Source organism: Pyricularia pennisetigena, chromosome 2, assembly GCF_004337985.1.
Source record: "Pyricularia pennisetigena strain Br36 chromosome 2, whole genome shotgun sequence".
NCBI classification, from domain to species: domain Eukaryota; kingdom Fungi; phylum Ascomycota; class Sordariomycetes; order Magnaporthales; family Pyriculariaceae; genus Pyricularia; species Pyricularia pennisetigena.
This window is the reverse complement of record NC_043741.1, coordinates 895,568-919,468: the sequence shown is the minus strand read 5'-3', so window position 1 is coordinate 919,468 and position 23,901 is coordinate 895,568. Positions and strand designations below refer to the sequence as shown.

At 52.4% G+C, this 23,901-nt stretch overlaps 7 protein-coding genes across 7 annotated transcripts; 3 read left to right on the top strand and 4 right to left on the bottom strand.

The window, feature by feature from the left end:
* Positions 1–533: 533 nt before the first annotated feature.
* Positions 534–2,954, bottom strand: PpBr36_00225 (uncharacterized protein; the record flags this gene model as incomplete). Its single annotated transcript, XM_029887418.1, has 1 exon — positions 534–2,954. The coding sequence occupies one exon, from the start codon at positions 2,952–2,954 to the stop codon at positions 534–536; it is 2,421 nt and encodes an 806-aa protein (XP_029751274.1).
* An 831-nt stretch (positions 2,955–3,785) lies between these two features.
* On the top strand, positions 3,786–5,003 carry PpBr36_00224 (uncharacterized protein; the record flags this gene model as incomplete). The annotated part of the gene is made up of 4 exons (XM_029887417.1): positions 3,786–3,825; positions 4,027–4,066; positions 4,322–4,701; positions 4,774–5,003. The coding sequence occupies 4 exons, from the start codon at positions 3,786–3,788 to the stop codon at positions 5,001–5,003; spliced, it is 690 nt and encodes a 229-aa protein (XP_029751273.1).
* A 366-nt stretch (positions 5,004–5,369) lies between these two features.
* Positions 5,370–7,367, bottom strand: PpBr36_00223 (uncharacterized protein; the record flags this gene model as incomplete). Its single annotated transcript, XM_029887416.1, has 3 exons — positions 5,370–5,525; positions 5,628–7,110; positions 7,219–7,367. 3 exons carry the CDS (start codon positions 7,365–7,367, stop codon positions 5,370–5,372), a joined length of 1,788 nt encoding a protein of 595 aa, XP_029751268.1.
* A 532-nt stretch (positions 7,368–7,899) lies between these two features.
* PpBr36_00222 (uncharacterized protein) lies at positions 7,900–8,735 on the top strand (the record flags this gene model as incomplete). The annotated part of the gene is made up of 3 exons (XM_029887415.1): positions 7,900–7,926; positions 8,034–8,560; positions 8,642–8,735. 3 exons carry the CDS (start codon positions 7,900–7,902, stop codon positions 8,733–8,735), a joined length of 648 nt encoding a protein of 215 aa, XP_029751267.1.
* A 2,237-nt stretch (positions 8,736–10,972) lies between these two features.
* Positions 10,973–14,678, top strand: PpBr36_00221 (uncharacterized protein; the record flags this gene model as incomplete). The annotated part of the gene is made up of 5 exons (XM_029887414.1): positions 10,973–11,195; positions 11,329–12,090; positions 12,184–12,326; positions 12,405–12,951; positions 13,042–14,678. The coding sequence occupies 5 exons, from the start codon at positions 10,973–10,975 to the stop codon at positions 14,676–14,678; spliced, it is 3,312 nt and encodes a 1,103-aa protein (XP_029751270.1).
* Positions 14,679–15,463: 785 nt separating this feature from the next.
* Positions 15,464–17,179, bottom strand: PpBr36_00220 (uncharacterized protein; the record flags this gene model as incomplete). Its single annotated transcript, XM_029887413.1, has 2 exons — positions 16,892–17,179; positions 15,464–16,798 (listed from the first exon to the last, which is right to left on the bottom strand). Exons 1-2 carry the CDS (start codon positions 17,135–17,137, stop codon positions 15,464–15,466), a joined length of 1,581 nt encoding a protein of 526 aa, XP_029751269.1. The 5' UTR covers positions 17,138–17,179.
* Positions 17,180–19,248: 2,069 nt separating this feature from the next.
* Positions 19,249–21,642, bottom strand: PpBr36_00219 (uncharacterized protein; the record flags this gene model as incomplete). Its single annotated transcript, XM_029887412.1, has 1 exon — positions 19,249–21,642. One exon carries the CDS (start codon positions 21,640–21,642, stop codon positions 19,249–19,251), a length of 2,394 nt encoding a protein of 797 aa, XP_029752305.1.
* Positions 21,643–23,901: the final 2,259 nt, after the last annotated feature.

Here is a 23,901-nt window from a genome sequence, read left to right as displayed (position 1 = left end):
AACTAGGCCAAGTTCCTAGAACTATGTGGTATTTCAAAGCCATCGAATCAGGACCGAGATGATTGTGTGGATATGTCAAACCCGTAATTCGCCTTTACACTTGGTCTGGCTTGAATGAAAAAAAAAAAAAAAAAAAAAAAAAAAAAAAAAAAAAAAAAAAAAAAAAAAAAAAAAAACAATGTCTACAAGACAATATGAGCCGAGTTACTATGCACATCCTACTACCGTTGTGATGAGAAGAAGCTTGCAGGGGGAGGCAACAGAACACAGGTAGAGTACGCTTCACATCTCTAGTCTTCAGTAAAAGGGGGAATCAGAAAGAAAGTCATGGATTTTAGCAGTGCATAAAAAGTTTCATTATCTTGATAACCCAACCCACCAACGCCTATACATTTTGTTAGACAGACTGTTAACCGTTAGAATATGCTCAGTGGAGTGGTTCCCGGAAGCCATTAATTATGTACAAAACGAAACAACGTCAAATGTTACAGAACTTTTGATACGCCTCCAATATTGCGTGTCAAAACGTATGCTCACTGAGTCGCCTGGTCCTCCCCCCTGACGACTTCCAAGGCACCCTTGTCTTCAGTAATCCTCACGAGCGCGGTGTCGCCACTCTTGATCTCTCCCCTGATGATCTTGTCCGCCAGCCGGTTGGCGATCTCAACCGTGATAAGCCTGTTGAGCGGCCGCGCGCCGTACTTGGGGTCGTAGCCCTTCTGCGCGAGCCAGTCCCTGACCTCGCCCGAGGCCTCGAGCGTGATGCGCCTGTCGGTCAGGCGGCCCTGCAGCTCCCTGAGCCTGATGTCGACAATGTCACGCAGGGCCTCGAGGGAGAGGCGCTTGAAGACGATGAAGCTGTCGATGCGGTTGAGGAACTCGGGCGGGTACCGCGACTGCACGACGTCCATGACGGCCGTCTTGACTTCAGGGCTAATGGCGCCGTCGGGCAGTTCTTTGTATGGCACGGCAGGGTTGGCGCCGACGAGTATGTCGGCGCCCAGGTTTGACGTGAAGACGATGATGGTGTTGCGGAAGTCGACCTTGTGGCCCTGTGCGTCGGTCAGGAACCCTTCGTCGAGGACTTGCAGCAACAGCGCCGAGATGTCGCGGTGCGCCTTTTCGAACTCGTCAAACAGCAGCACGGCGTAAGGCTTGCGGCGCACCGCCTCGGTCAACTGTCCCGCGTCCTCATATCCGACGTAGCCTGACGGGGCGCCGATGAGACGGCTGATGGTGTGCTTCTCCTGGAACTCGCTCATGTCGAACCGCACGACGGCCGACTCGGTCGAGAACAGGAAGCCGGCCAGCTTCTTGCAGAGTTCCGTCTTGCCGACACCCGTGGGGCCGAGGAAGAAGAAGGACGCCGTGGGGCGGTTCTCGCCGCTGAGTCCGGCGCGCTGAAGGCGCACGGCGTCCGCAACAGCGTGCAGGGCCTCATCCTGGCCGCGGACCGCCTCACGCAGCGTCTCCTCCATGTGAACCAGCTTCTCGATATGTCCAGACGTCAACTTGGAGACTGGGATGCCAGTGATGCGCGAGACGACGTTGGCAATATCGTCGGCAGTCACGGAGTCGTGGATTAGGCTGCCGTCAGTCTTGGATTCCTCGCCTTCCTTGGGCAGCTTGGCCTCAAGCGAGGGTATGACGCCAAAGCGCAGCTCCGAGGCACGGCCAAAGTTGCCCTCACGCTGGGCGAGCTCTAGTTCGATGCGTGCCCGGTCCAGTTCGGCCTGTGTCTGCTTGATGGCGTCGATCTCGGAGCGCTCCTTTTCCCATTTGTCGTTGAGCTCTTTCACTTCATCTTGCAACTTTTTGAGGTCTGCTTCTAGCTTCTCGCGGCGCTCGCGGCTGGCCACATCCTTTTCTTTCCGCAGGGACTCGAGCTCAATCTGAATGGTCATGATCTTTTGGTCCAAACGCATTATGTCCTCGGGTTTGCTTTCCTGTTGCAGCCTGAGCGAGCTGGCTGCCTCGTCCATGAGGTCAATGGCCTTGTCTGGTAGGAATCTGTCGGTAATGTAGCGGTTTGAATAGGCGGCAGCTGCAACAAGGGCACCATCGGTAATGCGAACTCCATGGTGGACCTCGTACTTGTCCTTGATGCCACGGAGGATGCTGATGGTGTCCTCTACGGTGGGTTCATTGACGAGAATTGGCTGGAAACGGCGAGCCAGCGCGACATCTTTTTCAATAAGACGATACTCGTTCAGTGTCGTGGCTCCACAGCATTGGAGCTCGCCACGAGACAATGCAGGCTTGAGTAGATTCGAGGCATCAATGGAGCCTTCTGCCTTGCCCAGCCCAAGTAACGTGTGGAGCTCGTCAATGAAGAGAATGACCTGTCCGTTGGCCTGCTCAACTTCGCTGAGCACCTTTTTCAAACGCTCCTCAAAGTCACCCCTGAATTTGGCGCCGGCAATAAGCGAGCCCAGGTCCAGACTGACGACACGCTTGTTCTTAATGCTCTCCGGCACGTCACCCCGAACAATACGCAGAGCCAGGCCCTCCAGGATGGCCGTCTTTCCGGTTCCTGCGTTTCCGATCAAGACGGGGTTATTCTTGGTTCTGCGGGATAGCACCTGGATAGTCCGTTGAATCTCGCCATCGCGGCCAATGACGGGATCCAGCTTCCCCTCCTTCGCCTTGGCCGTGAGGTCTATGCCGTACTGTTCCAGAGCTGGCTTCTCCTCCTCCCCGCCACCCATGTTCATGCGGTGGGTGCCGCCTGGAGGATGTGGTCGGCCATTGGCATAGTGCCTGACGGCTGTGATGGGTAGCAACCGCCGAGGGCGAGCATCAGTGTGAGTTAATGTGATGGCATTGTCTGATGATGATGGCAGCCGAGCACTGAGCCCGGCTGCTCTTACTAGCGGTTGGCCGCGTAGAAGTGATTGGGTTGTAGCTCCTGCGAGGCGGCGTGATGAGATATGAATTTGGCTACGTGATAGCATTTGATCGAGATTGGTTGCGGGTATAGATTTGGAATTAAATAGGTCTAATGACAAAAAGGACAACACAAATCTTGGTACGAGAATGAAAACGATCGCAGCTAAGGAAGGCAAAATTTCAGTCCGCGAGACTACAACAAGACGGGGCCAATCTTATAAGACACTATCACTTCAGAACGTGATGCTATTAAGTTGGCGAATCGAATGTTCTTGGAAGAATAATGATGCTACAATCGGGTCTTAGCCACAGCTTCCAGCTCTTTCACGAAGCTTCGGGAGCTTCCAGAATTGAATTGAAAGCTTTTGCCATGAACCAATCAGGACTACGAGGGTAGACAGGGGGGGTGGGATCCAGATACCATCTCTGTGGTACTTTGTAACGAAAACTGTGGTACATACATGCACGAGCTCCACAGAATCGCTTGCTTATACTGTATTGATCCACACTTGCCATTACTGTATTTACTGTATAATCTTCTAATCTTCATGCCAAGATACTTTATGCGGTACCTGCGAAAGCCAGCTAGCTATCTTATGTCTTATCACCACGTGCTTTTTCTTTGGACCAGATGAAGCTTCCACTTTGTGGCGGGGTATCGAGAAATGTTCGTGTCGCGCCGTGGCCCCTTTTTGGGGGACCCCTCCTTGGGCCAGCAGGGAAAAAAAATTCAGAAATTGGCAGCAATGAATCCACCCCACCTTATAACTTCGCTTCACTCCATATTACCAGCCTCTTTCTTTTCTTCAAACTTCATTTAAGGACAAATTCCTCACCCACGAAAATCTTGTTATTGTCTCTTTGTTCTTCGTCTCTTCCTCAGAAAAGCATTCATCATGGGTTTCGCTGACATCCTCACCGACGCTGGCCTTGCCAGTAAGTATCCATGATGCTTTGCTCTCTTGCCGCAAAACCGTTTGTGTTTGCGCCACCCATCCACCCATTTTTTTTTTTTTTTTTGGCTTTTTCTTTTCGCGCCACCATGTTTTGACCAACAATGTGTCTTTTTTTTCTCTTGTCTCGTCTGGACTGTCTGATGAGCCTCTTTGGTTCGACCTACTGACGAGCCAATTTCAGTGCTTGACAGCTGGTTGTCCACACGCTCGTACATCGTTGGGTATGTTAAAATGATATTTTCTCTCCCCATCGAGACTTTAGCAGTCGCCTCCCCTACCTACGTGATGATAAAAATTGGTCCGTGTTTCCGAGCAGCTTAAGACCCTGCCAATGACGACCAAACAAGCACTTTGTGCACCTCTGATTTGCACCCTTCGCCCATGCAATTATGTTGTATGGGTGTTTCATCAAAACGCGCCGTTTCTACCAAGCACAGCGTTAGAATATGCGGCTAACCACACTCAAACCGTAACAGCAACTCTGCCAGCCAGGCCGATGTCGTCACCTACAAGGCCTTGAGCTCTGCTCCCGACGCCACCAAGTACCCCAACGCTGCCCGGTGGTACAAGCACATCGCCTCGTACGAGGATGAGTTCTCCAACCTGCCCGGCGATGCCACCAAGGCTTACACCGAGTACGGACCCGAGAAGACCGAGGCTACCCTGAACCCCGCCAAGGCCCCTGCTGCCGAGGAGGATGACGACGATGTCGACTTGTTCGGCAGCGACGACGAGGAGGAGGACGCCGAGGCTGCCCGTATCCGCCAGGAGCGCCTCGACGAGTACAACAAAAAGAAGGCTACCAAGCCCAAGACCATTGCCAAGTCGGTTGTCACTCTTGACATCAAGCCTTGGGGTGCGTAACAGATACCTTTTTCGTTCAAAACACAAGCCTTTGAACTATCAAATACTAACATGACGTTTACAGACGATGAGACCAACATGACCGAGCTCGAGGCTGCTGTTCGCGCCATCGAGCAGGACGGTCTCGTCTGGGGTGCCTCCAAGCTGGTTCCCGTTGGTTACGGTGTTAGCAAGCTCCAGATGACCCTGGTTGTCGAGGACGACAAGGTCGGTGTCACTGAGCTCCAGGAGCAGATTGAGGAGCTTGAGGACTACGTCCAGTCCACCGATGTTGCTGCCATGCAGAAGTTGTAAACTGCTAAAAAAGGGGAGCTGTACGGGGCGATCAAGAAAAATATTGAGATAATGCTGCATGACAATGATTTGCTTCATGATATTGAATGATCGCAGGGAAACCTTTTTAGGCATATGACACAACGAAAATGGATGACAAAAAAAAGTCAGTCAGCAACATAGATGAATGAAGAAAATAGAAGCTTTGTTTGCTGCTTGTTCAAGTCTGGATATTATCCCTAAAAACCATGTCCCCGTGTTGAACCTAAATACGCCCATTTTATTTCCTTAGTCAATCACATCAATATCGTATGGGTATATACAGTAGAATCTCCCCATCTCCCAAACTTTGCTTTATTTCCACTCCGAGAGTCATGCTGTGATGCTTTAGTGGTGGAACAGCCTGACGCTCTGCTCCACAAAAGTGATGCCCAACTTGTCGGCCGTGTCGAACACGGGCTGGTCGTTTTGGCTCCCGCTTGGCGCGGCCATGTACTTGACTCCTGAACGAGCCGCACGGTACACATTGTCGGTGAAGGGGAACTATTTAAGTGTTTGGGTTACTTAGTTGATGTTTTTTTTTTTTTTTTGTTCCTCTTCACTGTTCGAAAGTTGACAAGATATGAACAAAAAAGGAAAACTTACAAATGCATCGCTAGAAATCGCAACGTTGGTAAGCTTGCCGAGCCACTCCTCCCTCTCGGCCTCGCTAAAGGCGGCAGGGACATCATCGAACAGTGCCTCAAACGACTCCCTCTCAGGGCCGGACTTGGGCAGCTCGCCGCTGACGAGCAGGTCGATGGCGTTGCTCTTGTCGGGCCTCTTGGTGCCCTTCTTCCACTTGATGCCGAGGACGCGCGGGTGGAAGCGCAGCCACCAGTTGTCGGCCTTGTCGCCGGCGAGTCGGGTGCAGTGGATGCGGGACTGCTGGCCGGCGCCGAGGCCGATGACCTGGCCGTTGGTCGCGTAGCAGACCGAGTTGCTCTGGGTGTACTTGAGCGCGATGGTGGCGACGGTCAGGTCGCGCAGGGCCGACTCGGGCAAGGCCGGGCCGTCCTTGGGCACGACGACGGTGCTGAACGAGGCGGGCGAGATCTCGACGTCGTTGCGGTGCTGGGTTAGCGACACGCCGTACACGATCCGCAACTCCTGCGGGCTCGGGACGTAGTCAGCGTCCATCTGAAGCACCAGGTAGCGGCCGCCCTTCTTCTTCTTGAGAACCTCGAGCGCGGCCGCGTCGTAGCCGGGAGCAATGACGCCGTCGGAAACCTCCTTGGAGATAATCTGGGCCGTGGGCAGGTCGACGACGTCGCTGAGGGCGATCATGTCACCAAAAGACGACATGCGGTCGGCGCCACGGGCGCGGGCGTAGGCTTGGGCCAGAGCCGACGACTCGAGACCCTCGATGCCCTCGACCATGTAGACCTTCTGCTCGTCAGCCGATAGCGGGGTGCCGATGGCGGCGCCGGCGGGCGACACGTGCTTGAAGCTGGCGGCGGCGGGGAGGCCGAGGGCGGCCTTGAGCTCCTTGACCAGCGGCCAGGCGTTGAGGGCATCAAGCAGGTTGATGTAGCCGGGGCTGCCGCAGAGGACCTTAAAGGGCAGCTTGCCCTCCCTGGCGAAGGCAGCGGCGGGCTTCTGGTGGGGGTTGGCGCCGTAGCGGAGGGTGAGGTGCTGCAGGCCGTCCGAGGCGTACTGCTTGCGGAAGAAGTCGGCGATGGCGGCGTCGTAGTCGGCCGTGTGCTCAAAGGCCTTGAGGGCGTACAGCTTGCGGCTCGACTCCTTGATCTCGCCACTGTCGAGCTCCTTGAGGAACTCGGCGTAGTCGGTCGGGTCGCTCAGGATAGTGACGCGCGAGTGGTTCTTGGCGGCGGCGCGGATCAGGGTGACGCCACCAATGTCGATCTCCTCGACGGCCTCGGGGACCGTGACGTTGATCTTTGCGACGGTGTCCTTGAAGGGGTACAGGTTGCAGACGACGTAGTCGACCTTGTCGATGCTCTGCTCGGCAAGGTCCTTCTCGTCCGACTCGAGGTTGCGCGCCAGGATTCCGGCGTGCACGGCAGGATGCAGCGTCTTGACCCGGCCAGCCAGCATCTCCGGGGCCTTGGTGATGGCCGAGATGTCTCTAGGGTGGAGGTATTGTGCGTTAGATTGGCAGTGCTTGGCCTCTCTTTGTGTATCTTCTCTGTCTCCGACAAGATGCTTTTAAAAGTGCGAACCAGACATCACTTACTCTACAGGGAAGCCGGATTCCCTGATCATCTTGGAGGTACCTCCAGACGCCAGGATGCGAACATTGTTCTTGATGAGGCCTTTAGCCAGATCCAAGAGTCCTGTCTTGTCGTAGACTGAGACGATGGCAATCCGCTGAGAAGACGCCATCTTGGTTTATAGTGTGCCCAATAAGTGCTAGTCTTGACCAAAGCCGTTGAACGGTTGGGTGACAAATTAGACTAGAAACTTGCTTCTAGGAAGATTTTGGGGTATTAGTTGTGCACGAGGCTCAGTTGTAAACAACTTTTTTTTTCTTCTTGTTTTTTTTCTTAGTTTTTTTTTTCTCCTGCCAGTACCAAGTACGGCGTGTGTAAGTGCTTTGCGACGAGGGGTTCCCCGCTATCGGTCCAGCGGGGCAGCTATGACGCTGTATGGTCCAGGGTTCTTTCAGTTGAGATAGACTAAGGCGCTGTATCAAGCCTTGTAGTGAGATTTGGAGTGCTTTTTGCGGAGGGGCGCACCCTGTGGGGCACCAAATTGGTGTAGTTTATGTTCACTTGGCAACAAACTATAGAATAGCGGCTGGTTGAGATGCTGTCGAATAATACATAAAGTGCGATCAAAGACGCGTGTGTAGTCGTCACATCTTGTTCAGTTGCAGCTTATATTGAATCCCAGGAGCAATTGATTGCAAATTGCGATGTACGGAGACGTGGGAAATAAACTGGTACTTAGTCCACTCACCGGCCTTTTTTTTTTTTATTCATTTTACCAAAACACGTATCGAGCGCGTCGCGGCATTATTCTAACTAACAATTATCCTCCCCGTCACAGGTCCAGCACGCGAAACGAACGCAGAACCTCACACATCTACCTCCATACCAGACCGAGCTGGTGCGCGCCGCCACCCGCGAGGTGCGCGATCTAAACAGAGATGTGACAAGCCTGCTGGAACCCTTTGACGGTGCCTTCAACCCCAACGAGGACAAAGCAACCGCATGCGCCCTCCTGGTAAACCACTTGTCGATGCGCCGAAACAAGCGCTGCCTGCTCGCATACCACCGCACGCGAACCGATAAATTGGAGGAGCTTGTATGGAGCGGCGTGGACGTGATGGAGCTGTCTGCGCAAGGGCAACAGTTGAGAGACGGAAGTGGCGGTGGCCCGGGGCCTGCAGATGGGCCGACTTGCGGACTGAGTCCACAGGAGGAAGACTATGTGCGGCAGTACAGCGATCTGCTTGCGGCGTACAAGGGTCAGTGGACGGACATTGATCTGACGGGAAGCCTGGAGCCGCCTAGGGACCTCTTTATCGATGTCAGGGTGCTCAAGGATGCCGGTGAAATTCAAACAGAATATGGGTATGTTGAAGGCGCTCTTCGTGACCGTACAATAGCCTGCAGATTTGCTGATTCTGACACTTGTGTCTTATCTGCATACAGCGCTATCACCCTTAGCAAGAACAGCCAATTTTACGTTCGCCAGGGTGATGTTGAAAGGCTGATAGCTCAAGGCTACCTTCAAAAGCTCAGCTAAGATCCGTCCGAGCTTTGGAGGAAGAACAAGAGCGACATAAAAGGCAAATTAACTTGCTTAGAAGGGCCGCCGTGCCACGTCCGTGGCTGCATTGGCAAGCCTCAAGGAGATTCACTGCCATGAACAAAAAAGATAACAGAATGCAGGAGTGTCAGCATCATCGAAAATTGATGCCAGATGGGAATGTTCAGCAGAATTTTCCTGGTCCTCAGAATCGGCGACGTAAATGTTGCCACTTTACGACTACTCCTGGTTTGATTGCTAGCTTGCAAACAAAACTCTCATGTAGACGCCCGCGGATTCGACTTGTTTTTATATGGCTTGATGTACGGATGTCTGTCAAGCACCCTATGACATTTGCGCCGAAAGAACGTGTATAAAGAAGGGACAGATTTCTAATCTCCGAGGAATGCATATTAACTAAAGCATGCCATCCACATGTTACTGGTTTACGATGTCAAGGGTAACGCAGAAAGAAAAAAAAAATAGGCATAAACAAAAAGAATTGACGCATGCACTGCCCGGACTCTACTGCATCAGCCCAAAGCAAGTCTCTGCGCCCCATGTGTTTCGTGGCCAGCCAAAGTCAGCATGGGTCGAATCTGACTTTGCGAGTGAATCCTGGACTTATTCTCAAGTTGCTCGCGACGTCGGAAGTTAGCAGGCGGCTGAATCGGGAAGGCGGCAAGTTTAAGCGTCTCCCACTTGTGGTGGTAGAGACGGCACTTTTGGGTTGGTGCCAATAATACCAACCAAGCCCCATGCGGATACTGCCTGACAGTACTCTGCACATTCCAAATGGTCGAGGAGAGCAAAATAATTAATGCATCCTTTAATCAGGCTGATAAACGCGGGGGTCATGCACATCAACGGAGGACTCCGCTCAGACTCACCAGTAGGAAGTTTCTGTAGGGCAGTCAGAATCCTAAGTCTTAGTGGGTGAGCCGGGCTTTAGGTTGCATACGACCAGGCCGGGAAGAAAATATGCAAGGATGATGGGTAGTGATGCCACGCCGCAGCTGATTGTGACGCTGCTTTGCGCCTTGTTGACGTTATTACACATCATTACGATATTTTTTCTTGCGCAATTAGCTGTGCAAGTTGAAATCATTCAAAACGATGAGGCATAATCTGGTCTCAATTGAATCAAGAAATTTGAGTAATGGCTTATGTAAGAATATCATTCATTACTAACTACCTCTAGAATCGGTATTAGAATACTCTCCGATTCACTTACGAACTGAATACGCTACCTCGTAGCTTACAAAAGAAATACTATGTGGTCGGTACAGGTACAGCTTTCTTTTTAATTGAACACTATCGCTAATCTGATCTAATCCCCACCCCTAATTATGGCATGGTTGCCGTTAAGTCTTGGCGAGCAAGTGGCGTGGTGGGTGCGTGGATACCAGTGACCTCAGAATTGTCCAGACTTGTCCAACCTTTTCCAACGCGAGAAAAGAGGGAACAGAAAAAAAAAAAGAGTGCTTAGCGCTAGGCACTCCCGCACCACAAAATTTTAAACATTTATCCATAATGTCAGAGTTCTTTCTCGGGATTTTCCCTGTCTCGAATTTTTGCACCATGCTTCAGGAATTGAATCCCCTCCGGACTGGACCCTGGCCTTTTGTCCCACGTCGTGGTACACATGAAATTGCTGACAAGGCTTGATCAAGGTTCAAGCTTCGAGCTTTCGAGTTTGGGTTTCTGCTCCCCCATGCAAGTGGAACTTCAGCTCATCGTTTCGAGCGTCTTCTGACCAGAATCGCAGGTCCATCCGTCTTTTCTGGTTGGGCACAGAAGCTGTTGCAACAAAAAAAAGAAACATCAGCAGAATCACGTCAACTCGGGACGCACGGCGCAACTGCGAACAAACATCTCATCGCATCTATCAGGGCTGCAGCCGAGGAATTATTGACACGCCCCCTCACGATTCGGGCTGGTGTAGTCGAGGTACCTAGCTAGTTGCCTTGCTCCTTACTGCTTGCTGTAGTCCCTTGACCAACAAGACTTCAGAGTCAGAGGAAACAAGCTAAGGAAGGTATCCCACCCATCTTCTCAGTACCTACCTTGCCCAAGAAAGCGCGCACAAACCGAGTGAGTGCGTGTGCGTCTACACGCCCACTCGCCGACACTGACTCCCGCGCTGCCCCGCTGCTTATTTCTTCACATACCTACCTACTTGAACGGACCCAGACTACAGCTTTAACTGGCTCTTGTCCGGGTCCTTTGCTGCCATGTCCTCCCCTTCTCGGTTTTCTTGGCGGAGGGCAAACATAGACCCAGCCCAAGCGAACGAGACACCAACGACAAGCAACAACGATGATAGTTCCACTCCGGGCTTGATATCTCCGCCCAACGGGCCTGGTGAGACGCGGGACCGGTCTTTCTCTTTTGGATCTGCTAGTTACCGGGAGCCCATACGCTCTTTTATACATGGAAGCATGCGTGACAGATACAGTATGTGCGCCATTTTCTTTTTATCTTGATCGCTGCATATGCAGCCTCCCAAGTCAGGATATAGAAACAACCCCATGTGATATACTTTGTAAACCACGTTCTTACTGCTAAACTCTTGCCACCACATTAGCAGCCCCCGTGGACAGCGCCCAACATGCCCGAAGCGTCCGCGAAGACACGGCCGAACTAGCGTCATACCTGCTCTCAGACCAGAACCACCGCCGACCTCCGTCTTTTCTCAACCGACCCAGATCTAGCTCATCAAGATTCAGCCGCGACGCTCCACAGGTTTCCAGCCCAGCCGCCGTGGAAGATGAGGTCGTAAGTCCTGCCAAGGATACAGAAATCATTGAGGAAATTTCAGAACCGCCGTCACCGGAGCCTGTGGAGGAAGAAGAGGACTTTGATGGTGCAGGGCCGTCGATATTGGCCAATATGCTGAGACGGTCACCGCCGGAGGATAACCTTAAAGATCTTGACCGACAGCCGCCCAGCGAACTCCATATTGGCGCAATGTCGCCGGGCCTTCGGGATTATGGGAACTTGCACAAGAAGCAAGACTTGCACGAGCACGAAAGGGAGAACAACATGTCCGAGAGCACACCACTCTTGGGTGTGCGGCCCCGTCAAAGCATCCGCCTGAACGGAGCTAGCCTAACTTCTGATCTGGAGAACCAAAAGATTGTCGATCCTCCCAATAGTGGCTTCATCCACGGATTGGCAGATGTCGGCCATTCCCTTGAGAGGCATGTCTCCGCGTTTTTCAGAGTTGTCCGAGAACCCAAGTGTTGGGACAAACGGGCAATCTGGCAGGCAGCTGTGGTTGATCCAGTTGCATGTCTTCCAGCAGTAATAGTTGGCCTGTTGCTCAACATCCTCGACGCGCTGTCTTATGGTGAGTTTTTACCAGGTCTTATATATTCTCCAGATGAATTTGACCTCTCAGAGATAGGGCTATATTGGTACTGACCGCTCCTCTTGCTCCCAGGAATGATCTTGTTCCCTCTTGGGAACCCAATTTTCTCCAACCTCGGCCCTGCGGGCATATCGATATTCTACGTTAGCACCATTGTGTCTCAGTTGACTTACTCAATGGGCTCTATTTTCAAGGGCGCTGTCGGCTCAGAAATGGTAAGCTGGGAAATCCATGATTCTAATACCCCTATCACCCGTTTTCGAATAGCTACTTACATTTGCAAAATTTAAAAGATCGAAGTTGTGCCATTCTTTCATTCCATGGCGTCCACCATCACAAACGCCGTTGGCCATGATGAACCGGATGCCGTCATTGCAACCACTATTGTGGCATACGCCATCAGCTCCATGATGACAGGCATCGTATTCTTCCTCATGGGCTACTTCAAGTTTGGCTACATTGTTGGTTTTATCCCTCGCCACATACTCATCGGCTGTATTGGCGGCGTCGGTTGGTTCCTGGTTGCCACCGGCTTCGAGGTCTCGGCACGCATCGAAGGCAGCTTGGAGTACGACCTTGCGACGCTGCACAAGCTCATAAACCCTGATACTATCCCGCTCTGGGCGACACCTCTCGCCTTGGCCGTGGTTCTCGTCTATCTCCAAAAGAAGATCAAGTCGACTTATTTCCTGCCTTGTTTTATTTTGATGATACCCATTGTGTTCTATATTTTCGTATTCTCTCTCGACAGTCTGAACCCAGATAGCCTCAGAGAATCAGGCTGGATCTTTGAGGGTGCAGCAAGCGATGAGCCGTGGTGGTACTTTTATACTCTGTACAGTAAGTGTCTCCCATCCCAGCTTGCATCACTCCTGAAAGCCTCTGCGTGTCTTCGTGCCTGTATCTTGTCCTAACCAAGAGGTTTCTTAGAATTTCATCTTGTGCGATGGGATGTCTTGGCGGAGACGATCCCCGCCATGTTGGCCCTCACCTTCTTTGGTATCCTCCACGTCCCTATCAATGTTCCAGCACTCGCCATGTCGGCTGAGGAGGACAATGTGGACCTGAATCACGAACTCAAACTTCATGGCTACTCCAACTTCCTGTCGGGCCTTGCGGGAAGCATACAGAACTATCTCGTCTATGCCAATACCGTGATGTTCATGCGCTCTGGCGCGAACAGTCGTCTGGCCGGTTTTGAACTGGCGGCACTCACCTTTGGCGTGTTACTGGTCGGGCCGAGGCTGATTGGAATCATTCCAGTCATGATGGTCGGTTGTCTTATCTTTGTGCTAGGCTTTGAGTTGCTGTCAGAGGCCCTCTGGCACCCCCGTAAGAAGCTCAAGACGCTGGAGTACTTGACCGTCATCGCCATCATCTTGATTATGGGCATCTACGATTTCGTGATCGGTATTGGCTGTGGCATATTGATCGCTTTCGTCACCTTGGTTTTCCAAACTTCACAGGTCTCCGCAGTTAGAGCAGGCTGGTCAGGAGATGTTGTCGGCTCGACGGTGCGGCGCAACCCGTCTCAGCAAAACTACTTGAAAAAAGTCGGCAGCCAGATCCACGTCATCAAGTTGAGCGGCTACCTCTTCTTCGGTACAATCGTGGGCGTTGAGGAGAAGATTAGAGAGATCATCGCAGACGAGACCTTCCGGCAGCGGCCCATCAGGTTCCTTGTAGTGGACCTGCACCACGTTGCCGGCTGCGACTATTCGGCAGGCGAGGCCTTTGGCACCCTCAGTCGGCTGCTCAAAAAGAAGAACATCGAGTTCATCCTCAGCGGCGTGGATGATGACAGCGAGCTGTGCCGCAGTCTGAGGACCGTCGGAATTGGCGAAGAGGCGGCGACGGTGCTGCCAGATCTTAACTCGGCTCTGGAGTCATGCGAAAACGAGCTCCTCAAGACTCTGTACGCAACACAAGAGGACGCCACAAAGAACCCGCCCACTCCGGCGTCGGCCAACCTCGACGTCCCCGGTCAGCAGCACGCCGACTCGGCGTCTCAGGGACCCTTTGACATGTTGGCGAGCTCTCCGCGCCGCAGCCACCTTTGGGAGGCGGCGATGCAGGCGGTCAACGCGGGCCTGACCCGTCAGAAAAAGTGGGCGGCCTTTGGGGAGCCGCTCAGACTGCTGCTGCAGATATTCTCAGACCTGAGCGACAAGAATGAGGATTTTTGGTTCCGCGCGGTGCCCTTCTTTGCTGCCAAGCGTTACGCCGCTGGAGACGTGCTGTACCGGCAGGGCGAGCCGGCCGAGGGCTTCTACCTACTCGAGAGTGGCATCGTGCGCATGGAGTACGACATGCCGCAGGGCCGGCTGTGCGAGAGCATCGTCGCCGGCACCACGTGCGGCGAGCTGCCCTTCTTCAGCGAGACGTGCCGCACCGCCACGGCGGTCGTCGAGCGTGACGCCGTCGTCTGGCTCATCGACCGTACTGCATGGGCCAAGCTCCAGAGGGAGGAGCCCGATGTTGCTCAGGAGCTGCTCAGGGTGGGGCTCAAGATTACCAGCGAGCGCATGAACGCTATGACTTCGCACGTGCTGACCTTGGCGTATTAGCGAGTGAAACCAGAGGAGAGATCGGACTAGCCAAGAAGGAGAGGAAGGAGGACTGTCTAAGCTTTGTTTCTTTGTACATGGAAAAGTTAAAAAAAAAAAAAAAACATGGGTCTGTCCGCGAGGACACTGGGTGGGTCGGAGTGCTTTCGTGATTATTTCCCCCGGCCTTTCTTCCTTTCTTTTCAACCCATTTTCTTTTGTATAGCCTGGGGTTTGGGGACTGGAGGGAGAGGTACCAAAAAATAAAGTAAAAAGGTGAAAACTGTAAATATGTGGTTTGTTTGTTTGTTGGGTTTCTGGGTTGTATATCCGCCTACATTTATATACAAAGCAATACGTCAAATAATGGGACGCTTATATTTACCTACATATTTTGAGGTAGTGATATGTGATATGTAACAAGCTCTTTATCCCCTCACAGAAAAGACGCCTTATGATGTTCCATGCTCACGAGACAGCATGGAATCGAATTCATCGTCAAATCATCTCGTATTCCTGTTATTAAATGTTTATGTATACATGTCTAACCGGCCGACGGTTTCGCATCCCCATGACGCAAAGAGAACACGGAATGCTCGAACCATGCCAAAAGCCTTCCACCGCCAACATCCCAAAAGCTCTATAACTCTCTATGTAGAAGAGACTTGTTTTGATTTTCATCTTGGTTGGGTGCGTCTTTTTTCCACTTGAGGACATGAGCTGCGTGGAACGCCAAATGGAGTACCCCACCCACCGCGATAGTTTTTTTTTTCCGGGTTTTACTTGCTTTTCACTTGTTACTTTGTTTAGCGCCTCTCCCAGTAAATGTCAGCGGGCTCCTGGGGCCTTGAGAAGAGCGAGTTGTAGTTGGTGCCGACGACCTTGTCGCTTCCGTCGACGTTGCGGAACTTGAACTCGCGCACAATCATGGCGACAATGGTCTGGAGCTGGACGTTGGCGAACTGTTCGCCAATGCAACGGTGGCGGCCGGCGCCAAAGGGCAGGTAAGGTGAAGTGGTGCCCTTGCTGACGAGACCGTATCCGTAGTCGATCTTCTCCTCGTCGACCTTGTCGTTGCTGGTTGCGATGCGCGGGGCCAGATGCGAGTCAGCCTCCCAGCGGTGCGGCTCCCACAGCTCCGGCTCGGGGAAGTGGTTAGGGTCACCGGCCGAGTAACCAGGGGCGGCGAGGACGCTGGTACCCTTGGCGATAACGTAGTTGGTGCCCGGAACGGGGAGGTCCTGCTTCACGGCGCGGAGAATGGAGTTGATCGGGGCGTGGAGGCGGAGAGTCTCCTTGATGACGGCGAGGTGAAGAGGCAGCTTGGCGAGGTCCTCGTAGCGGAGAGGGGGCAGGTCGGGGCCTAGCGCACGAACCTGCTCCTGGTAGAGTTCCTCCATGATGTGCGGGCGGCTGGCAAGGCGGAGCATGATCCAGGAGCTGGTGGACGACGAGGAGTGCTGACCGGCCATCAGGAGGGCAATCATCATGTGGGCGATCTCGTGGTCGGGAACCGGGGTGCCATCTTTGTACTTCGAGTTCATGAGGTGGTACATGATATCCTGGGCATCGGCTTCCTTGCCCCTCGCGCGACGACGCTTGATGGTGTCCATGTAGATTTTGGCGATGGTCTTTTGCGCCTTGTCACGGCGGATGTTGCGGGGGAGGGGCAACCAGTGTAGCTTGAAGTTGATCGGGTGGAAGCCCATGTCGAGGTCGTGATACAGGTGGGCCAGGGTCTCGTCGAACTGGTCGCGAATCTCTTTACCCTGGAGGGCGTGCGAGGCGGTGAAGATGGTAATCTCGGCCATCTTGGGCGGGATGCTGACAACGCCCGACGGGCCCTTGAAAGCAGGGGTGCGCTTCAGGTAGCTCGAAACCTCGTCGGCAATGATAGGAACGTAGGAACGGAAGGCCTCGGTGGTGAGGGCGATCTTCATGAATTTCTTCTGCTCCATAAGTTTGGCATTGGGGCAGTCGTAGACGACGTCCGTGCCGAACACGGGAGTCGTCATGGGTCCATAGATGTCCTCTGCGTTGACATCGCTTAGCTTGCCATTGAGGATGAACTCGTTGCCTTCGGTACCGATATAGACGGTCGTCTTCTTTCCGAGGAGAATGAAGGTAAAGATGTTGCCATACTGGAGATTTTGGAGGGGTATATTCGTTAGCGCCTAAGCGCGAGGTACATGCCGGCCAACAAAGACAGCCAGCAGTTCGAGGGCTCAACTAACCTTCTTCGCCATGTCCCGGAAGAACTGTGGGGGGTCCTTTCCGTAAGTGACCGTCGAGCCGATGATGGGGAACCAGCTGAAGACGACGGGCGGCTCATTAGGGTTCTTGAAGAAGATCTGCTGCGTGACGTGGAAAATGACCGAGAGGAAAGTGATGCCGACGACGGCAACACCGACCTGCGCCCCCGTGCCCAGCCGGTAGAAGGCATCTACCAACGGGCCGGCGGTGTCTTGCAGAAGGCCCATTATAGGGGGGAAAGACAAGACAAGTTTAGGAAGAAAATGAATCTAGGAAGCCACGATAAAGATTCAACTGTCTACTGACGCTTGTATGTATGTCAAGAAATAAAGTAAGAACAAAAGAACAAGGAGGGCGGGAGACACAAAAAGAAAAGACACACAAGACGAATGCGCACGAAGACAAGCAACAAGGTTTGATGATGTGAAGGGATGAGCTGGGAAGGGGCCCTTTTATCAAAACATCCTTGTGGAAATCTCTCCTTCGCCTGGGAGATTTGATTTGACCCTGGATGGGTCCCACGGGAACTACAACAACTCCGGAAAGGGTAGTCAATCAACCACGTCGGCCTTTTTTTTTTCTTCCTCTCTCTGCAAATTTCAACCCACTCGCCAGATGGGAAGACAGGTAGCTTGGTAGGTACCGCCCTCTCCACCGTCGCTGCCAATTTACTACATTTTTCGAAGGATCGGTACTTTGTCCACTCTGGGAATTTCAACTAGCATATTTAATATTCGTCGATGCAACCAATCAAAAGATTGGCAAATAGACAAAAAAGGTTTGGGTTGGATGACCTCCCGCCAGGGGGAGGGCCCATCACACGCAATCATGTCATGCCATTTTGCGAATTCGGTTTCTCTGATTCGTATTCGGATTCAATCCAACGCCCAGGAAAACAAAGGCGCACATTATCCACACCGCAACGTCTCGAATCGAACCAGTTAATAGAAATCCGACCAATGCGCGTGGCCTCAGCAAAATAAAATGAGCACAATAAAAAAAAAAAAAAAAGATGCCGTTATTGTTCTTTGTGGCTCGAGTTGTTGCATCATTTTGTTCCAGAAGCTGTCGATTGTCTTACTAATGCTCGGCCAACCAACTGGTTTCGCTAATTGATCAGTCTTAAAATGACCCATATTACACGCACGTCATTTCATGCTTTGCCCATCCGAACTACCTCTCATTCCACGACGTGCTACCACATTCACTTGTTGATTTAGATAGTCCAAAGTGCCATGCAAACGATGAATGGGAACGCATATTATTATATATCTACACGCACGTGTCGGGATCTTATGGCGTCGCAGCACTGTTCACCATGCATCTTAACCTTCGACATGCAATATACAAACCAAAACATAACAAGTCACATTCAGAAGTAGGCACATGATGAATGTTGATAATCTGGATTTTGATTGTCGTTTCTAATGACCGAGATGAAGAAGGAAAATCTCAGAAACTAGACGTCTCCAGCGTCTTTGCTGAAAGCTCTGAACAAGCCGGAACGTCTGCTTGCCCTTCGCTCCAGAGAGATTCTAATCCTGTCCCGACCAGAAAAAAAAAAAGAGTCTGGGATCGCCGCTGTCATCCCAAATCGTCCCCTGCCTAACTTGATAAGAGATTTCCGGCGGCTAATACAAATTACTTGATTCCTCCTCGTACAAGCACAAATTGAAGGAAACACTAGTAAAGGAGCTTGCCGAGAGTTCGGATGATAGAAATGGATAAAGGGAGAAAGAGAAAAAAGAAAAAGAAAAAAAAGAGGAGGTCAAGGTGAAGAAAAGGGAAGAAGGGTTTGGTATCACGCAGCAAACGACTGGAATGTACTGGGGACCGCGTCTGGAGCCGTCGAAGAGTCTAATTTACACAAGGTCTCTCCAGAGATTGCGGGTCTTGAACTTTGTTATGTGCAAGAGTTGGTGATGAGTGTAAACGGGAAAAAAAAGTAGAGAAATGGGAGGAGATATGAAACCATAAAAGAGCGAGCCAAGAAGATTTGAGCGCCGATGCATGCCGGACTGATGAAATTCGATGCGCAATGATGCTAGGAAAGACAGAGGAAAACAAGTTGCGTCTATCAACAACGCAATGGACTTTGTCAAGTTTTGGTATAAATGCGCAAGTCGTCTTGTAGTGAAGCCGAAAACAAGTTCAACAAGCCACGCTCCATCGTTCATCCCGCAAGATGATGGGTATAGGGTGCAAGCAAGCGAGGCGTAAATGCAGTCGTCATGAAATCAACCGAGATACCATTATACCGGCCTGGAGTTCATCCTTAGGCAAGAATATAGACAGTGAATAGAATTGAAGGGGCTAGCCCGGCCACTTGAATGTCCATTCAGTGAAAGTTCTTTTTCTTGTCCTCGCCCAGGTTCAACCAGGACATGTCGGAGCTGTTCGCCGCCATTGCGAGCTGCGGTTGTGTGCTCACGCCCGAAGGGAGCGCCGGCCTCGAACTTGAGGTAGACGGAGGTGCGAGTGCTGTGCTGTAGACGCTATTATATGCGCTGTTGTAGTTGTACGCACTACTCGGCGCCCTGTTGGATCCCCAGGCCTGACCGGCGCCAGTAGGGTCCCAGTTATCTTGAACGCTGGCGGGAATCCCTGATGAGTAGCCAGATCGATCCGAGCCTGTGCTAGTGGGTCTTTCGATCCTGCCCTTCATGCCTGGTCCGAGTTGAGGCGAAGCAGATATGGTAGGTGATGCTGAATTGACGCGTTGAAACTCGGGCGTGGGCTCGGGTAGCCTGTTTCCGCCTACAGCAAGATGGGGCACGGTTGCCGAGTCTTGAGTAATGCGGTTTTGCACGTTTGCTGAATACCGACTGCTTGAGTCAGAAGCCACCGTGGTGCGCTTGCTTGCACCACTACCGAATCCCAAGATGTTCAGCGTGCTCCCTCCGGACCAGTACCGGTTCCATCCAGACGATCGCCTAGTGCCATCGGGTCTGTCCGGCCTAGCTGGGCGTGGTCTGGGCTCGCCAACATCATTGCTGAACACAATTGTTCCACCCTTCTCATCTCTCATCTGTGCCTGTGGCATGGGTGGCGCCGGGTCGGCAAATGGGTTCGGGCTTGCTGGGTGCGGAATCGGGTTGCTAATGGATTTCTTGAATGCAGAGTTGAGTATACTGCTCTGGGAGCTGCGCTTGGATTCCTTGCTGGGGTTTCTCTGGACAGCAGCCTGCTTATGCGGCTGATTCACTTTGCCCATGAGGATAGCAATGGATGAGAAAGAACCGTGAGAGTCCTGCTGCTGATGTCCTCTGAAAGTACCGTTGGTTGGTCCGCGGGGTAGGCTATCGGCAGCATAAATGGCGCCGCTCTTTTCGTTGAGGGGTGTCAAGCTACTGTCCCTCCTTGCGTGACCGGCCTCCAACTCATCCCGCTTCTTCTTTCTGCGAAGCAGACAGTAGAGAATGCCGAGAAGTATCAGAACTGCCGCAGTCGTTCCCAGAACAGCACCAAGAATGGTGTTGACAGGGGGAATAGACGAATAAGAGTCGGATTTGTTGGCTGGCACGCCTGCTCCAGCTACGGGGGTTGGTTCTGAGGATGATGAGAGAGTGGCTGAGGAGATTACGGAGGTAGAGGTAGAGGTAGAGGTAGAGGTCGAGGTGAAAGATGGGGTCGAGGATGGAGTCGAGGACGCTGAGGTGCTTGATACTACTGAGACCGAGGATGAGGTCGAGTCGGTGTCGAGAGTGCGCAAGCTGTCAGCATTGAAGACACCCGGCGTGTCCATCCAGGTGTTGGCTCGGCCATTAAATATGTCAATGGGTTCTCCATCAGTGCCTCCGGCTAGGACAATCATTCCATTCGGATCCTGGGCGAGGGCGAAATTCGTCCTGGTTGCCTTGGGGGCAAAAGTTGAGTTGTACTTGGGCCACTGTTCGGCCTGCCTCTCTATGAGTCGCCAGCCATTATCTTCGTTTTCTGCGCGGGCACTGAGGGCTGGCGAGTTGGTCTTCGGTTGGCCCTGTGCATCTATCAAGGTCGTTCTCGTCACGAGGTTGGGGGATTGCGAGGTGTCGAACGTATAGAGTGATTTGCTGCCATCGGTACCAGCAACGACAGCAGCACGCATCACTGAGACGTCCTTGGAAAGGGGGTTTGCCAAAGTGGCGCCGGAATCCTTCCATCCTCCAGCCTCAGGGCTGAACAGAATGATCTTGGTGTTGCCCTCGCCGCCGACAAGAGCAGCCTGGTTGTCTGACCACGGTAGGAGCATCGGATTCGCCAATGGCGGCACACCGTCCGACTGGAAAGACCGAACCTCGAATGGCGCAGAGGCTCCAATCGTAAAGGTCTGCGACCCTGCGTGTACGGTGCCGTCCTTGTTGCCGGCGTAGACTAGAATTGCATCGGTACTGTTGATGTAGGCCGCGCCGTGCCCTAACCTGTTCATGACATCCTCTGACACTGGACCCTGTGTCTCCCATTGACCCGTCGAGTACGTGAATTTTTGCAGTCCCCTATATCCATCCGGACCTTTGCCACCAACAACGAAGAGCCCGGGCTCTCGAGGCTTTACCGGAGTCGAACCAACGCAGACACCGCCAGTGACGGGGACGCCTTTGGGCAGTTCCTTCCATTCTGCACCAGCTTCAAGCGCCAGCGACTGCAAAACTCCCGATGAAGAGTATGTGTATAGAGTGTTCCCATAGATGACGGAGCATGAGATGTCCTTGATCGGGATGCGTGGCGTCGGTACCGCCTTTTTGGAGGCCATCGTGAGCCTCTGGGTTTGTGGTCGCGTCGGCGTCGGTCGGGGGTTCAAGCAGTCGGTGCAAGCTGCTCAATCGAATCGACCTAGATTTTGTTTGGCCTCGACGACGGACCAGCGATCCACGATCGGTTTGCTGCCGGTAATCGTCTATTGCATGTCGCAACCTTCTGATGTCGATGGTTTGGATTGGAGAAGAAAGAAAAGGTTTGGACCGGCAATCCAGAAACAATGCCGGAGAGAGAGAGCAGATCAATCGCAGGAACAGAGTGAAAAGGGGGATGGAAGGATGGCCTGGGTGGTGGTAGTAGTGGTGGAACGGCAAGAGAGCCGTGCCCCCCTGGTTGCCTTGTCAGGGTAGGAGGGAATTGGGTGCAAGGGTACGAGACGGTGGATTAAAATCGGGTAGTACCACCGTATGTTACGGTCCCATAGGAAAGAGGCAAGGAGGATACCAGTCCGTTTGAGGGTAGTTTCTCCGGGCTAACGCGCACTGCAAAGGTAGGTAAAATAATAAAGATGAATCAACTAATTTGGGGTTTTTTTTGTTTTTTTTTTGGACTTGGGACGCAGTAATCGAAAAACTTGCTGGCAGGAGGCAGATCAATGAAGAAACCCAAACAACTTGGAGATTGAGGCGTTCGTGCTGCTCGCCAGTCTGATGAGAAGCGAGAATATGGGAAATTAGCAGACGAGGCGGACTGCGACTGGCTTGATGGTTGACGAGAACCGATGAGGAATTGGCCGTCTACGCCTGTCCTTCGTGACCTTAGGCCCACAGTTGAAGGGTACCTTGCCCGATAGGTGACTAGAACAAGTAGTGAAAATTGATCATCATTTCTTTATTGGCACGGTCATGTTGGTTGGTACGGCTTGATGCTCTCTCTACTAACGTCACTTTCTAACCTATTCAGATGCTCGTGAACCGAAATGTTACTTTGACCACAAAAGTCGCGAATGGAATCAACTCAGTCAAAGTACCTCGAACCAGCTTATCATTTTACTGAACAATAGGGCAAGGCACCTGAGGCAAGTGGGCGAAGGCGACTGAATTGAAAGCAAGGTCCTCCCTACGGCCGTGTGTCTGCAGATGGACTAGCAGCGGCAGGGGTACTTGCATCCATCCTGGCTCGTGTGGCTCGGTTTTCCGTGTGGGGCCAACGGTTGCTGATCCCTGCAGAAAAAGCGACGCTAGTCCCTGGATGAAAGCCCAATGAAAAAATTGGCCCAGGTATCCAATGGAGATCTGCGCCTTGCTTGGTAGGTGGCTGGCTTGATGGGTGAGTTACGACGGCCTCGGTAGGTGGATTGGCAGTTTGATCCTAAGATGGGGAACGGCTTCGGCAGCAAACAAAACATGTGTACTGTACCTAGACCTGCTAGAGAAAACAGTACACGGAAGCGGATAAATTACTGACAGTTCATGCGAGGCACAAGCCAACCAACCAACAACAGCATCACTAACCAGACCGGCAATTCGCACAGGATCCCACTTAGCCCGCTATTTATTGTTGCTGTCGAACATCGTTTTGAGAGGCCACGACGCCTCCCGTCTCGTATCGTTATCAGACAGACTGTACTGCCACGCCGCCGCCGTCAATCTGTCGCCAGCGGCGGGGAGTATCAGTGTGCTGAGGCACAGGCAAGACAGGTCAAGTACCGCCATCCCAGTGGTCCGACCAGCGTCCGTACTACACTATTGCTAAAGTCCACTTTCCTTGCGCCGCACATAAATTCAAGCCAAGGCGAGGACAAAGCGCTTGAAACGGACCCCTGAGCCAAGATGGGGGACCTGGGTGGACCCCTGGGCCAATGGGATTGTGGAAAACGGTGGCCGTTTCTCTTTTGCTGTCGTACTGGTTGTGGGCAGAATGGTCGTTTGATGGATGTTTTGCCGGGTACCAGCCATGCCACCATTTGGAAGTACAAGTTACCTTTCTTGTTGATTACGGATTGAAAGGAGTGCTATAGTACTCTATTGGATCAACAACTGCGACGTAAGCCCCCCCATTAGTTTTTGTGATGCACCCAGCGCGGCACGGATGGAAAAGAACAGGAAAAGCCCCCAAGCGACTGGCTGCCCATGTGGCTTTTCAGCACCCTGCAGTAGGTGATGTCACGGACTCAATACCAATTGCCAGAGTCAATGCAGGTTGTTGTCAAAATGGTAAGGAGTTCATCGAATCAACAGCTAGTCATCAGCTGCAGTCTGATGTGCGCGCGTGCGTTTGGCTTTATTTTAGTGTATTGACTAAGATGGGTTTC